The sequence below is a fragment of the Nanorana parkeri genome, unplaced genomic scaffold, assembly GCF_000935625.1.
Source record: "Nanorana parkeri isolate BGI_ZX_2015 unplaced genomic scaffold, ASM93562v1 scaffold126, whole genome shotgun sequence".
Taxonomy (NCBI): Eukaryota; Metazoa; Chordata; class Amphibia; order Anura; family Dicroglossidae; genus Nanorana; species Nanorana parkeri.
The window spans coordinates 14,648-29,404 of NW_017306394.1; the positions used below are offsets into that span (position 1 = coordinate 14,648).

A 14,757-nucleotide genomic window follows, 5' to 3' on the forward strand; every position below is an offset into this window, starting at 1 on the left:
TCCAACTAAATAGGGAGGAGGAAGGAAACATAGACAGGAAGTGTTTTATATGCCAGAAGAGTTCTACAGTAATGCACATTCCCTCTGCACCCAATCTGTGTTATATGACTGCTGGGCATAGGGAGGGTGACAACTATACTCAGGAACTGCAGCTGCGCAGACTTAGTGCCACTGCCCCGCCTACATCCGCCCCTCTTTGGACTACTAGTACACATCACTACACGTAGTAGTTTCAATACCGCTGGAGTGCCGAGGTTGCCTACCTCTGTCATAGAACACAGAGTCACAGTGGGTTTGTTTTTTTTCTTACTAACCCTGACCCTGAGAAATAGACTCTCCCATGTCAAAGTGAAAACGGATCTGTGCAAAGTGATGAATCACAATGAAAAAACACAACAGAGCTCATTGCACCCCCTTCTAGTTATTATTTAGCAGCATTGAATCTGGGTGGATAAGCCTATTGCAAAAGTATTCACCCCCTTCTAGTTAATATTTAGTAGCCACGAGTCTGAGTAGATAAGCCTACTGCATAAGTATTCACCCCCTTCCAGTTATTATGTAGTAGCATCGAGTCTGGGTGGATAAGCCTATTGCAAAAGTATTCACCCCCTTCCAGTTATTATTTAGTAGCCTCGAGTCTGTGTGGATAAGCCTATTGCAAAAGTATTCACCCCCTTCCAGGTATTATTTAGTAGCCTCGAGTCTGAGTAGATAAGCCTACTGCATAAGTATTCACCCCCTTTCAGTTATTATTTAGTAGCCTTGAGTCTGGGTGGATAAGCCTATTGCAAAAGTATTCACCCCCTTCTAGTTATTATTTAGTAGCCTTAAGTCTGGGTATATAAGCCTATTGCAAAAGTATTCACCCCTCTCTAGTTATTATTTAGTAGCCTCGAGTCTGAGTAGATAAGCCTACTGCATAAGTATTCACCCCCTTCCAGTTATTATTTAGTAGCCTTAAGTCTGGGTATATAAGCCTATTGCAAAAGTATTCACCCCTCTCTAGTTATTATTTAGTAGCCTTGAGTATGGGTGGATAAACCTATTGCATAAGTATCCCCCCTCTCCCCTTCTAGTTATTATTTAGTAGCCTTGAGTCTGGGTAGATAAACCTATTGCATAAGTATCCCCCCTCTCCCCTTCTAGTTATTATTTAGTAGCCTTGAGTCTGGGTAGATAAGCTTATTGCATAATTATTCACCCCCATCTAGTAATTTTTAGTAGCCTTGAGTCTGGGTGGATAAGCCTACTGCATAAGTATTCACCCTCTTCTAGTTATTATTTAGTAGCCTTAAGTCTGGGTATATAAGCCTATTGCAAAAGTATTCACCCCTCTCTAGTTATTATTTAGTAGCCTTGAGTATGGGTGGATAAACCTATTGCATAAGTATCCCCCCTCTCCCCTTCTAGTTATTATTTAGTAGCCTTGAGTCTGGGTAGATAAGCTTATTGCATAATTATTCACCCCCATCTAGTAATTTTTAGTAGCCTTGAGTCTGGGTGGATAAGCCTACTGCATAAGTATTCACCCTCTTCTAGTTATTATTTAGTAGCCTCGAGTCTGGGTGGATAAGCTTATTGCATAAGTATTCACCCCCTTCTAGTTATTATTTAGTAGCATTGAGTCTGGGTGGATAGGACACAATGGGAGTTGCAATTCCCTCCCAGGACATCAGCAATGTTATTTTAAGACATTCCTGTGCAGTTTTGGCTTCATTTCGGGTCAGTTTCTTGCTAATAGACAAATCTCTCAAGCCTCAGGCCCTGTCCACATGTGTGCGATTTAACGTTGATTGGCCAACGCACATTAATGCACAAGATGATGATTGACACTTTTTTTTTTCTATGGTGGACCGTTCACACCCATGAACTGCACCTCCCTGCGTTGGGAAAAATAGTTCAGGTGTGCGTTTTTTTTTACCCCATAGACTTCAATGGCAGCACACGAGAATGCATGTAGCATGCCTTTTGGTGCAAGCCGCCACCCCCACTGTGATTCGATGTTCTATGACTAAGGAGTGAATACTTTGTATAGGCAATATATGTTTCTATTATAATGGGATTGTATATGGATTTTAAATTGAAAGTAAAGGATCCCTGCCACTTCCCATCAGTCTCGCTCCTTGCGAGGGTTCCGGCAGTGCGGAGGCGGGGAGGGATTGTGGATGGGTAAGTATACATGACATTGGGGGGCGGGTTATGTGCAGAAAAAAGCAATCCCATCCACTTTAGATTGCCGCATAGACCTCTAGTGCACATACTGAAATCCTTCAGACTGAGTGTAAGTGGGAGATCCTCACACATTGAGTCCCAGCGATTAAATTAGAGACATTGGACTTTCTACTGCATCCCAGCAAGCATGCGTCTTTCAGAAAGACGGAACTCCCAGTGCAGTAAACATGACAGAATGGTTGGGATGCCATATTCCATACCATAGCATTGTTCTACCGCAAGCCTTGTGCAGACTTCTGGGAGAGGCTTTGAATTCATGAAATGGCAGGAGAATAGGGACTGCTTGGGTCATATGGTCTACTTTTGCAGGTAAAAGAAATCCGATATTTTGGACACTGCATTCATGTCAATCTCTCACATTCAATAAAGCTCACCATACCCATTGGGGTCGGTTTATAAACAATTTGCAGGACCCCATGCCCTGTGAACATCTGTAAATGTTCGATTTGGGTGAATAATACCAAAAATGAACATTCTTAATATATTTTTCCATTATCATGTGATACTACACTTTGGATGAGCATTGGAAATTAATATTGATACTACATTTTGGCCACTAGATGGCGGTGTGGATCATATAAAAACGTTATTTCCGGTGCTCCTCAGCTCCACCTAGTGGCCATAATGTAATATTACAAGGCAATGCATTCAAACTGGAAACGTTCATTTTTGACATTATTCGCCCCCAAAACGAATTTTCAAAGATATTCCCAGGGCAAAGGGCCCTGTAAATTGTGTACAAATAGACCCCACTACAATCTGATTGTCCATTCTCCTTTAGCTCTACCAACAGCTAAGTAGTACAAGGGCTTGTTTGATTGCATACAAGTTGATTGGATTAAATAGGTAGGCCCTTATATTACATAGTTTTGGTAAATTTAAAGTGGATTGTACAAATATTGTACGTTAGGATTGTAACGTGCATGGTGACCCATAGAGCGAGGAGTCTGGATATTGTTTTACTGCATTCCATTAGGCAATGCTCTATTTTGGATCCTCATTGGAACAGTCCTGTCTGTCGTACGCTGCATCCCAGCAGGGCTCAGCTCGCTGTAGGCTGTTTTTACTCCCCTTTGTGAAAGTCTACAGTCTTTTTTTTTTTAAATCACATACAGCCGCAGCAACCAATCAGAGCTCATCTCCCTTCCCTCGGAACCGCTCTCATTGGTTGCTCTGGATCACGCACACCATTGCTATTTGCACTATGTAATACGTAAGTCTCGGTGTCTCCAAGAGTGTGTCTTCAGCCACTGGTACAGGTTGTATCACGAATACATATGCTAGTACTTATTGCTAAATTATTGTAGCATCGGAATCTGTAGATATCACGAGAAGTGTATATGATGTTAATTTATTCCTCACGTCCAGCACAGGGATGGTTTTAAAGGGCCAGAATTGATCTGGGAGGGGCTTATTTACAACAACAAAAAAGAGAATCTGTTACCCGGAACAACCAGATAGCCTCAAACTTTTTTTTTTTAAAGGGAATGCCCGATGTTACAGTTTAGGGTCCACAAGCATAGCCATGGACAGGAATTTGGGAAAATTAGTCTTTGTGTCAGGGCAGGAGGTGTCCAGGCAAGGGTCTGGGTGGGCATCGGAAATATAAACAGCGGGTTCTAGGAATGGGGCCCGAGTGGTAACCAAAATGATTTTTTTAAAAGGGGGGTAATTTATTGTATTTATGTCCGGGAAAAATAATTTCTAGTGTCTGGTTGCTGTGGGTAGCAGACATATGTTGTTTTTTTTTTATGAATCGGCCTCCCTGGATTACACGTAGACCGACCTGGCTTGCTGGAAGCCCCAGCGGTCTTGGGTTCAATCCTATTGTATATTATGTATGTTTGATATAAGGTCTATTTTATATTGTATATTGCCATTAAACATCTTTTAAAAATCCGTGTTTGGTACGTTCATTGTCTGCTTCCTTCCTGGACCTGAGGTTCATATCCTAAAACAGGGGTGGGCAACTCTGGCCATCCAGCGGTTGTGGAACTACAAGTCCCATGAGGCATTGCAAGACTGATAGTTACAGGCATGGCCCCTTAGAGGCAGAGGCATATTGGGATTTGTAGTTAAAGCACAGCCGAAGGGCCGGTGTTCTATCGAAATAGTTAGCTCGTCGAAATCTCCAATTATGTCACTTCTGGTGAATAGACTGACTGGAGGAGCTCTGTACATTGGCGTTGTGCATGCGCAAACAAGCATTTTCACAATACTCTTGGAGTTCTCCAACAGCAGTCAGTGCGCATGTGCAGACTAGTCGTATGCCAAGTGCTGGAGAACTCGATGAGTATTGTGAAAATGCCAGTCCAGTCTAACGCCATCTCATCGAAAGTCACCGTAAGTGTCGTAATTGGAGATTTCGGCGAGTTGGATGTCTCGATAGAACACCGGAGTTGCCCAACCGTGCCCTAAAATAATTTTTTCTCACTATAACAGGTCTGATTTAAAACACCATTAAAGGGCAACTGAAGCCCAAACTCCCCGTTAGGGAGATTCACCCTCTCTGTGTCCTGGTTACCAATGAAAGTAATAGAGAAAACCCCAAATTTTGAGTTGTCACCAAAACAGGAATAGATGGTAAATCTTCCACTGTGGATACTATTTCTGGCGACACCAGGGATTTCCTCTCACGTCCTGTTGTGGCTATCAGACAGGAAGTGAAGGGAAATCTCCCTAATGGGACACAGCACAAAATACGCTGACCGGGGTTATAACCCTCCCTTATTCTATTCAAAACCACGAAAAAAACATTTGGGCTTCAGTCCTACTTTAAGAAATGTGTAAATTTACTGGGGTTGATTTAGTAAAGTGGTCTGCTGCGAATGTTCACTGAGCTTCGTACATAAGAAGAAACTGTGTTCCCTATAATTAACCAATTGTTTGCTGGCCAAAATCCTATTTTGTTAAATATATCGCACATAGTTACGTATTTAAAGAAAAGTGAAATGCACTTTTTAGGCCTCATTCACATGGGGGGGCCCTAAAGCATGAAGGACCATTTTTTCGTATGCCCAGAGCTGCTGGAAGAAGCATGGGGGCATCTTATTTAAGTCTATGAAGACGGAGGAGCTGTGCGCCCTCACATGCTACTTCCCGCAGTTTCGACCTTTGACAGATGCACACAGGCGATGTACGGCCTCGGACGCAGATATGATAGATCCAGGTCCCTGCACTGTCTGTGAGTGGCTGTTAGAGCTGGGAGCTGTGGGAAGTAGCATGTGAGGGCGCATCAGCTCCTCCGTCTCCATAGACTTACATGAGATACCTGCATGCTTCTTCCCGCAGCTCCAGACCCATCGAAAAACAGCCTTTCATGCTAGATGGGGCAAAACACCCCCATTTGAATTAGGGGCCTTAGGGTGAACATTCAGTTTGGCCCTGGGTAACTATCCAATTTGGAATTTTTGGTAGACGACAACTGTTGAATCACCCTCATTCACAGGGGCCCCCTGCATTTGTTTTATTCAGGTCCCGTTCACAATGGCTTGTGCGTGTTATGGTCCGTATAGCACATGATCCCTGGTGTGCGTTGTGTAGAGGAAGGTTTTAACTTTATTGAAATATCACAAATAGGGCTGTGCAAATTAACGATTAATTTCTTGATTAATCTTTTTGATCGATTTAATTTTTTTTGATCGCTAATGAAAATACTCACCTCTCCGCTGCCTTCCGGGAGTCCCGTCGAAGATCCGGGGGCGTCACGGACATCGACGTCACCGGACTCCTCCCCCTTCCCCAAGTGGCTCCGTCAGCTAAGGAAGGGAAGGGGGTAGGAGTTCGGTGACGTCGATGAACCCAAGTGGCTCCGTCGGCTAACGAAGGGAAGGGGGGAGGAGTCCGGGGACGTTGATGTCCGTGACGTCACTGGACTCCTCCCCCCTTCCCTTTGTTGGGCCGGTGAGTTTGCCCAAGAAACTTTCTGCACGAGCGCCAGCCAAGACATTGGCCTATACACATACAGCACAGCAATGAAGTAATAAAATGAACTAGGATCACACTAATCCAGCACGTTATTATTCAGAGTTGCCCCACTCAAGCGGCGGCCATATTGAGTGGGGCACGTGAGATTAATAACGTGCTGGATGAGTGTGAGCCTAGTTTATTTTATTACTTCATTGCTGTGCTGTATGTGTATAGGCCAATGTAGTTGGATCTGTATGTGCGTTATAATTAATCAAAATTAATCGATTAAAAAAATGTCGTTTAATCGAACACGAAAATTTTAATCAGTAACAGCCCTCATCACAAAATAACACTTCGTTCAACTCTTTGCACAACAGCGCATTGTGACACGGTGCATTGAAAAATGTTTTTGTGCACTGTATAAAATGCACATATGCTTCATTGTTATGCAATGCACATGTATGGTGTGAACAGGGCAGAGAATAATTGTTTTGTTAAGTGTACTTGCATTGAGTCTGCATTCATTAACACAGCTTAGCCCTTAAACGCAGAAGAAATTGATTTGTTAGGTATACGGTTTGTTTATGGGCTCATACACATGGGCGCATAGGGCCGTACATAGTACAAAAGGGCCGTATTTCTGTGCCCGGGAGTCACAGGTGTTGTGTACAGCTGCCTGTACAAATCAATGACAACCTTTACTAGGTTCCCAGCTCCGCCCACCTTTCTATAATCTTAACAAAGAAGTCTTCCTTTCCCCTCGTTTTTTTACATTGCAGAGAGAATGCAGCAAGAGGAGTCAGGCTTCATGATGAGGTGGGTAAGAGCTGAAGAGCTTTCACTGCTGAAGTCTCTAATAAAAAGACAGGTCTGCAATGGGGTGATCCAGGGACTGATCTCCATCTCTCCCATTCCGGTGTAAACAATGCTTAGGCAAGGCCAGTCTGTATAAGCCAGGCCACTCTAGGCTCCTGAAGCCTGCTCTCTGGTTTCTATGGGTTACCAGGTCGCTAGATGCGTCCAGAGCAACTGGCGCAGGTGAAACGTCACATCCGGTGCTGACTTCTCGCGGAAGCGAAAGTCCCGGCTGCTGTCTATTCAGTGAAGTTGCCGGTAGAATGGGCCGTGCGGAGCGGAAAGCGGAGATGCGGGAGGAGATAGTGCGGCGGGAGCAGCAGAGGGACCGGAGGAGGCAGGTGGGAGATGCCGGGAAGCGGGCTGGGAGTGTCAGAAAGGACGGGAATAATGGCGGATATCGGCTTTCTCCTTGCAGATCTCCCGCATATTACACAAGACGGCGGCAGAGAGGAGCCCCGGGGAGCGGCAGCTGCTGGAAAGCTACGCCGAGCTGGTGCGGGAACTGGAGAGACACCGGCAGAGGAGGGAGAGGCTGCGGCACCGAGAAGAGGAGGTTGTTGCACTGGAGGGGGCTGTTCTGTGGTTACCTCACTAACCCAGGGCAATGGTTACTAGGCACAGCACTGATGGGCAAAGGGGGCAGTGAATGGGCACAACACTGATGGGGAGAGGGGGTAGTCGCTGGGCCCAGCACTGATAGGGAAAGGGGGCAGTCGCTGGGCACATTTATCATTCATACCACTGATGGGAAGTGGTGACAATGACACACAGCATCTGAATCACTAGTTCATGACCTTTGAAAGGTGGGAAATATTCTGGTCATAGCCCCCCATAATGTATAATCACTGTAGCCATCAGTGGAGATCACTTTGTGCATCAGTAGAATTGATGGCGGTCACATTTTATGTTGTTGTGATGCTTATTTTCGGTTGTCTCATTTAGATTAATGACACAGATGAAGTGCTGCAGGGAAAGGTGCTGGAACTGGCAGATGCTTTACGTGGCGCTAAAAACATGGTCATCTACACTGGAGCTGGAATAAGCACGGTAAGGGGAATTAATGGATCCTTAGGAGTGGCATGAAAGGCTTACTAAAGGGAAACTTCATCCTGATTCATTACATTCACCGCTGGGTTCCCTTTGATCACCTTACACCCTTATTTCTCTGTATGTTGCTCTCCTCATCCTGCATGGCCAAACTGGCTGGTAGTATAGAGCTGGTAACGGCTCCCTTTGGTTTATTCAGCAATTACTCCACAATCGGTCATTATGATCACCCATCTTCACCGTTCTGATTAGGTTCAAACAACTGAGCCTCCTGTTCATGGCTGCATGCCTTTTCTATACTGAGAATTGTTATTCGGTGTATTTGTGTGTATGAACGGGTGTGACAAATAGTGTCCATTTGAATCTAGTTTTGATGTAAAGTGATTAGTTTCCCATCTTGTTTTGTGACCCATCTGTTTGCTTCCAACAGGCAGCTGCTATTCCCGATTATCGGGGACCAAGCGGTGTCTGGACTCTACTGAACAAGGGCAGAAGCGTGAGGTGAGCAGACGCAAACACCCCACTTATAAAGAAGCGGTATGCCTTACTGCGGCCATACTGCTGTTTCAGGGAAAAATAATAAGGATAAATGAGCAGTTAACTCTTGAAGCGCCAGGGCAGCTACACTGCAAGTGGAGCGTTTTTGTTTGCCCAAAGATGGGCTTTAATTCTGTCTGAAATCTGATAATTGTGTTCCCGTAGGTTTGTTTTTTTGTTGCAAGTCCAAAAACATTATGGATGGCTACAGCTTGAATGATATAAATGACCTATTTATAGAGGAGATTGGTAGTCGCTCTCCATGGCTTGTTCACACCATGTCCGGATCATGTCCAGACCAGAACAGTTTGTTCCTGGACCAAAAAAGCATCCCAATGTATCCCTATGGTCGTTCTGGGCTCTGTTCACACCAGTGCAGTCCGTTCCGGACTGGACGTACAAAAAAAAAAAGTGCTGCTTATCTCATTTTCTCTGGTCTGGAATACACTGAAAGCATACAAAAGCACTGGACCACACCAGAAAACTCATTTTAAGCCAAAGATTAAAAAAAACGCTCCACAATGGGGTGAAATCGCTGCAAAAATGCACTGCACTGCGTTTGCAGACCTGGTCCAGACATGGTGGGAACATAGCCTAGGCTTCCTCCGCACTGTAAAGGTTAACTGCTTGTTTTGCCTAGGATGCGAAAACAAAGACGATATATTTACCTGATCCTCAGTCCCACCTGGCTGCTAGACCGGTCCCCACAGGCTCTTCTCCACCAGGCTCCGGCGGTCTAAGGATCCGTGAGGTCATCATGTCTAATGCAATGTATTAGACAAGAAGACGCGGAAGGGGAGAGAGGTGAGCGGTCTCTGCTGCAGGATCAGGGGTCAGGTGAGTATTTCTTCTTTATATTTCCCCGTAGACCAATCAAGCATTTAACCCTTACAGTGCAGGGGTAGCCCCACTGCAAGGGATGACTTTTCAAAATCCGTGAGTTCTTCTGTAAAATACTTAATTTTTTTGTTTGCTTCTTTCTGTAGCACTGGTGATCTAAGTGATGCGCAGCCAACCTTCACACACATGTGCATTTCTCGGCTCCACAGAGCAGGGCTGGTAAGTTACTAACGCCTATATTTTGTAATGTGAGATGAAGCTCACATTATTCAATAAGGCAAAGAGCAGAGCCCATCTCCAGCCATAACTCTCACTCGGGGAGTAGATTGGGTAGGGGTAAGAAACTCTTGTCACTTTTTAATGGCTGTTTTGTGCTGCTTCCTTTTCCTTGTCACCAGGAAGTGAGGGACAACCCACCCAGATAACCGTCTAGATATGCACTGCAACCCTCTTCAAAAACCCTATAAAAATAAAATATTTCTTAAAGAGGCTTTGTCACCAGACCATTGTTTCAACTATCTTCTAATAAGATTATTAGGGTTATTCACTAAGCTGTCAGAGGCATCCGAGTGAATAACTGAGCTGTAGTGACTTCGACTCAGCAGATTCAAAACCTGGATCGGCTGAGCCAAAGCTCCGGCACTCTCTTGCTGCCATTCACCCCTATTCACAAAACAAAGTGTGCAGAGCGAGCAGTGACAGCTATCTATGCCTAACTGTTTCTTATTGGCCGGCACCTGCTAGAGTCTACCAGCAGGTCCCGGACAATGAATAACAACTGGGCGAACATCACGGCCCAGCTCCGCCCAGTTGTCATTGTTTAGTTACAATTCAGCATCCCCAGGTCATTTGGGGACACTGATCTGTGATTACAACTGGGCGGACCCAGCTGTGAGATCATGCCTGGCTCCTCCCAGTTGTCATTTGCGAGGCCTTCGGCAGGCCGTTTGCCTTGCTTCGGCTGTCACTTCGGCTTGCCTGCCTTCGGGAGCTGTACGGGTTATAGTGAATAGCCCGTACAGCAACCCTTCGGCAACCCTTCCCGCAACCGAAGCTAGCCGAAGGATCAGCCGAAACTACAACTGATCCTTTGGCTAGCTTTGTGAATAATCCCCTATATGTCTATTTTTATTTTGTTTTAGGCATGTTCGTTACCTGTAAAAGCCTTCCATGTGTAGACATGCCCCTGGGAGTCATGCCTGTGGCTCTCAGTCTTGCAGTGCCTTGTGGAACTTGTAGGTTCACAATAGCTGAAGTTTCAAGATTGCCCACTCCTGTTCTATAGTATTCGCCTTCACCATCTATATAAAATGTTTATGGAAAGAAGTAAGCATTTAAAATATTTGATTTTCTGTCCTTTTTCCTGAAGTTTAAAGTTAGTATCTCTACCCTGATAGGCACATCACCCAGCCTCATGGTGGCAACACTTAGGCCTGGCAATTGGCCACTTGGGCACTGCATTATGGGATGCCGGGGGGATGTACTTGTGTGCCCCATAGCGACATCACCAAAAATCCATACAAATGTGTGTTCTACTGGGAGATCTAAAACAAGACAGAAAATCCGACTCTAGCATTTTTCCGTTCTCCTACAGACGAAGCATGTCGTGTCACAGAATTGTGACGGACTTCACCTCCGCAGCGGATTACCTCGAGAAGCCACTTCTGAAGTACATGGAAACATGTACATTGAGGTAAGGACGTCTACATGGTCGTGGGATGGTTAGTGCTCACTTAACAGGCTGTCAGGCTGTAGAGCAAAGACCTAGATGATGCTGGATGTTCTCCAGACAGGAAACCAGGCCGACTATCTGACTTGCTGCAGCACATTGTGAGATGCTCAGATGTGCAGTGAAAAAATTAAATAGAATAACAAGTAATTTCAGTCCAGAAGAGGAGCCGGTACAGCTGTGCAAGACTGAAGGGAAGGCCGGAGTTCAGCTTTAACTTATCTTTTGTAGGTTTGCACATCGTGTTCCCCACACAGAGAGTATGTGAGGTTGTTTGACGTGACAGAACGCACTGCTCTTCACAAGCACAACACTGGACGTAATTGTCACAAGTGCGGAGGAGAACTGAGAGACTCTATTGTGCACTTTGGCGAGCGGGGAAAGCTGGCACAGCCGCTGAACTGGGCGGGAGCTGTGAAAGCCGCTGACAAGGCCGATGTCATCCTGTGCCTGGGATCCAGCCTGAAGGTAGGTACATGTGACCGCTAGTCTGCTTGTATGAAGATAATTTATAACTAGTGTTATGAATTTTATTTTAAGAGTTCTCACTATATCTGAAGCCAAACCTTTTTTCTCCATTTTGGAAAGAGCAGGGAATGAATTAAAACCCTGGCAGATTTTTGTCTTATTGGGCAGATTTCTCTTCACTTCCTGCCCTACAGACAGAAAGTAAGAGGGAAAACACTTCAAAATGACGGGTAATCACCTCTTAGACAGTTCCATCAAGAATCAGTGTCCCCATTGCAAACCTTCCCCTCTATTGCTGTTCTGAAGACAACTCAAAATTTGGATTTCCCATCAATTTTAGTCTCCGTGACGGTGTTCACCAGGACAATAAGAGAGGGTCAATTTCCCAAGCTGGAACACACAGCGGTAAAAACATGACGGGGGTTCTAACTCCCGGCCGCACTATTCAATACTCTAGTCTTTTACTTGAAAGAAACTTGTTATAAGCGAAATATAGGTCCACCATTGCTGATTTCCTTAGGGTTAGGCTAGTTGTTTGCTGGCTGTTATGCTAACCTTCCTGATTTTAATACTTTCTGAGTCACAAACCCATAGCAAGTGTGTAGATCAGGACCTCTGACACCTCTCTGGCTTTCCTGTTTTGGGTTTGTGGCTCAAAGTGTTCATGCCAGACTGCCAGCACAGTAGCCAGGCGGCTTGCCTCTTTAGAAGAAGATCATTGTATGATTACATGTGGTTCGGATAGATGATTGTCCATGTAAAGCTGGACACATACACCTATAGAAGATCTGCAGATTTTCTATGGTCAGATGGAAAAAGTGCAACGATTCCTCCATCTACGCTAAACTGTGGATGGAGGATTCTCCCACTGAGCCAAGCTTCAGTATCTTGCTAGTCGGCCCCGATGGCTCTCAACAATCTGATTGGATGCAGGCATTGATTAGGTATTTTGAGAGCCAGCGCGGCCGACTAGCAAGATACTGAAGCTTGGCCCAGTGGGAGATTCCGCCATCCACACAGTTTAGCGTAGATGGAGGAATCTGTTGCACTTTTTCCATCTGACCCTAGAAAATCGGCAGATCACCTACAGGTGTATGGCCAGCTTTACAAGTTTCAAGAGATGTCACCAGCACCCCATAATACCTTGTGCAATTAGCAAAGGTCCATTTTATTGACATATCACTAAAGTGCAAGCTCTTTCAGGGCCACGCACGGTCCCCTTCATCAGGCTCAGAATGACAGATGATTGTCCCTGGATGCATCTATCCTGTGTCCAGAGACAAACATCTATCCCAAACTTTATGGCATTGTACAATGTATGATTAGAATGGGACTGCCACTGACAGGATGACAATGCCCACATCTGTCAGTGGCAGTCCCCTTCTAATCGTACACAGCGGCCGCATGTGCGGATACCTGGGATTCCTGCCACAAAAATCTGTAGGTTATTATCATAAGAATCACAGAATGCATCAAAGTCCCCACGTGATTGAGGCCTTAGAAGCACTAATTGGGGAGAATTTATCAAAACTGGAGCAGATTTGCGCTGCAACCAATCAGCTTCTGTGTCCCATTTTCAAATCTTACCTGAGCAAACTGAAGAGAGGTGCTCATTGGTTGACATGGGCAACTGCTCCAGATTCTCTCCTCCCCTGTTTTTATAAATTCTCCCCATGGTCTTCAAGGTAGGTCATAAGTATCACAAATGTAGTGAGTAATGCTTAAATCAGAAGCACTGCTTTTGATATTTGGGTCTAAGGCAACCCTAAGTTCTGATTTTATTGGTACATCAGGTCTCTTTTAAGAAGATGTTGGCATTTGGCCTATTAGTTATTTATTTTTTATTTGTCATCAATTAATTGATTAACTGTTCTTTTCAGGTGCTAAAGAAGTACCATTGTTTGTGGGGAATGAACAGACCTGCAAGTCGCCGTCCAAAACTTTACATTGTAAATTTGCAGGTACTTTTCATATGGACAATACAAGCTAACAGTACTTGCTGAAGGAAAAATGTCTTTCCATTTGGGACAAGTCACTTCCTTTTTTTTTTACAATATAGAAAGCTTATTAATGCATAAAGTTTGACCCCATGTTGTGATACTTAGGGGCCCACGGCCATCATATATAATACATTGAAATGCCAGTTTTGTTAAAACGGAAAATTAACGGAAAAAAAACACATGGAAAAAACAAAAATTAGCTCTGCACATATTCGCTTCTGGTGCAACACTCCTCCTAAAGTGTATGTAAGCTCTAAAAATTAACTTATTTGTTCCTTTTTTGGTCTGTTAAATGTACCATGTTTAAAGTGTTTACCCATCCCTGTTCAATGGGCAAAAAAACAACAACTTTTAATCCTGCCAGAAATCCGATGCTGTCATGTGGCTTCTGTTTTTTTAAACTGTGTTATCGGGAAGCGTGTTAGGACTACAGAACACCTCTTGTCATGTAATGGAGATGATGGGGGAGCTGCTAAGTAGTCATTACACACTTCCTCTCCAAGGGTAACAACACTGCTCCACCATAAGTACAGTACAGTGAGTGAACATTAGGACAGGAAATGTTACTGGCAGGATCACAAGGTAAAATATGGGAAAACTAAGGCAACCACCACATCTAAAAAGTGATCTATGGGGGTAAGTGTTTTTCTCCATATTTCTCTTTAGGATCACGGGAGGATCATATACTAACCTCCTCCCATGACCCAAAGCTCAATATATAGCAAGCTATTGCGAAGGTGCTTTCCTTTTCTGAAAATTGGAAAACATGTGGCCTCCTTTAAATTATAAAGCCATAATGCAGGGGTAGGCAACCGTGGCATTACAGCTGTGGTGAAACCTCAAATCCCATCATGCCTTTGCCTCTGGCCTTCCCTGTGGATGTGAGTCTTGCTATACATTAGAGCAGTGTTCCCCAACCCCCGGTCCGCGGATCAAATGGTACCGGGTAGTCTCAGTGCTGTCCGGTCCTGCAATATGGGGCAGTGCAGGGTCCCGGCGTTCGAACACCGGGGCCCCGCACTGCCGACGGGCTTCACAGTGAGGGGGCGGGTCCTGTGACTCACCTCCCCTCCCGGCCGCGTCCATAGTAACAGGAGGCGGGAGGGGAGGTGAGTCACAGGAGGCGTGTGTGTGTCA

At 44.9% G+C, this 14,757-nt stretch overlaps 1 protein-coding gene across 1 annotated transcript in view; it reads left to right on the plus strand.

Moving 5' to 3' along the window:
- The first annotated feature begins 7,216 nt into the window (after positions 1-7,216).
- Positions 7,217-14,757, plus strand: part of SIRT7 (sirtuin 7) — an 8,178-nt gene continuing 637 nt past the window's right edge. The window contains exons 1-8 of the mRNA XM_018553627.1: positions 7,217-7,337; positions 7,415-7,552; positions 7,942-8,046; positions 8,477-8,547; positions 9,570-9,642; positions 11,018-11,116; positions 11,384-11,620; positions 13,501-13,581. Of these exons, the coding sequence (XP_018409129.1) occupies positions 7,260-7,337; positions 7,415-7,552; positions 7,942-8,046; positions 8,477-8,547; positions 9,570-9,642; positions 11,018-11,116; positions 11,384-11,620; positions 13,501-13,581 (882 nt within the window). The 5' untranslated portion in view covers positions 7,217-7,259. The remainder of the gene's footprint in view (positions 7,338-7,414; positions 7,553-7,941; positions 8,047-8,476; positions 8,548-9,569; positions 9,643-11,017; positions 11,117-11,383; positions 11,621-13,500; positions 13,582-14,757) is intronic.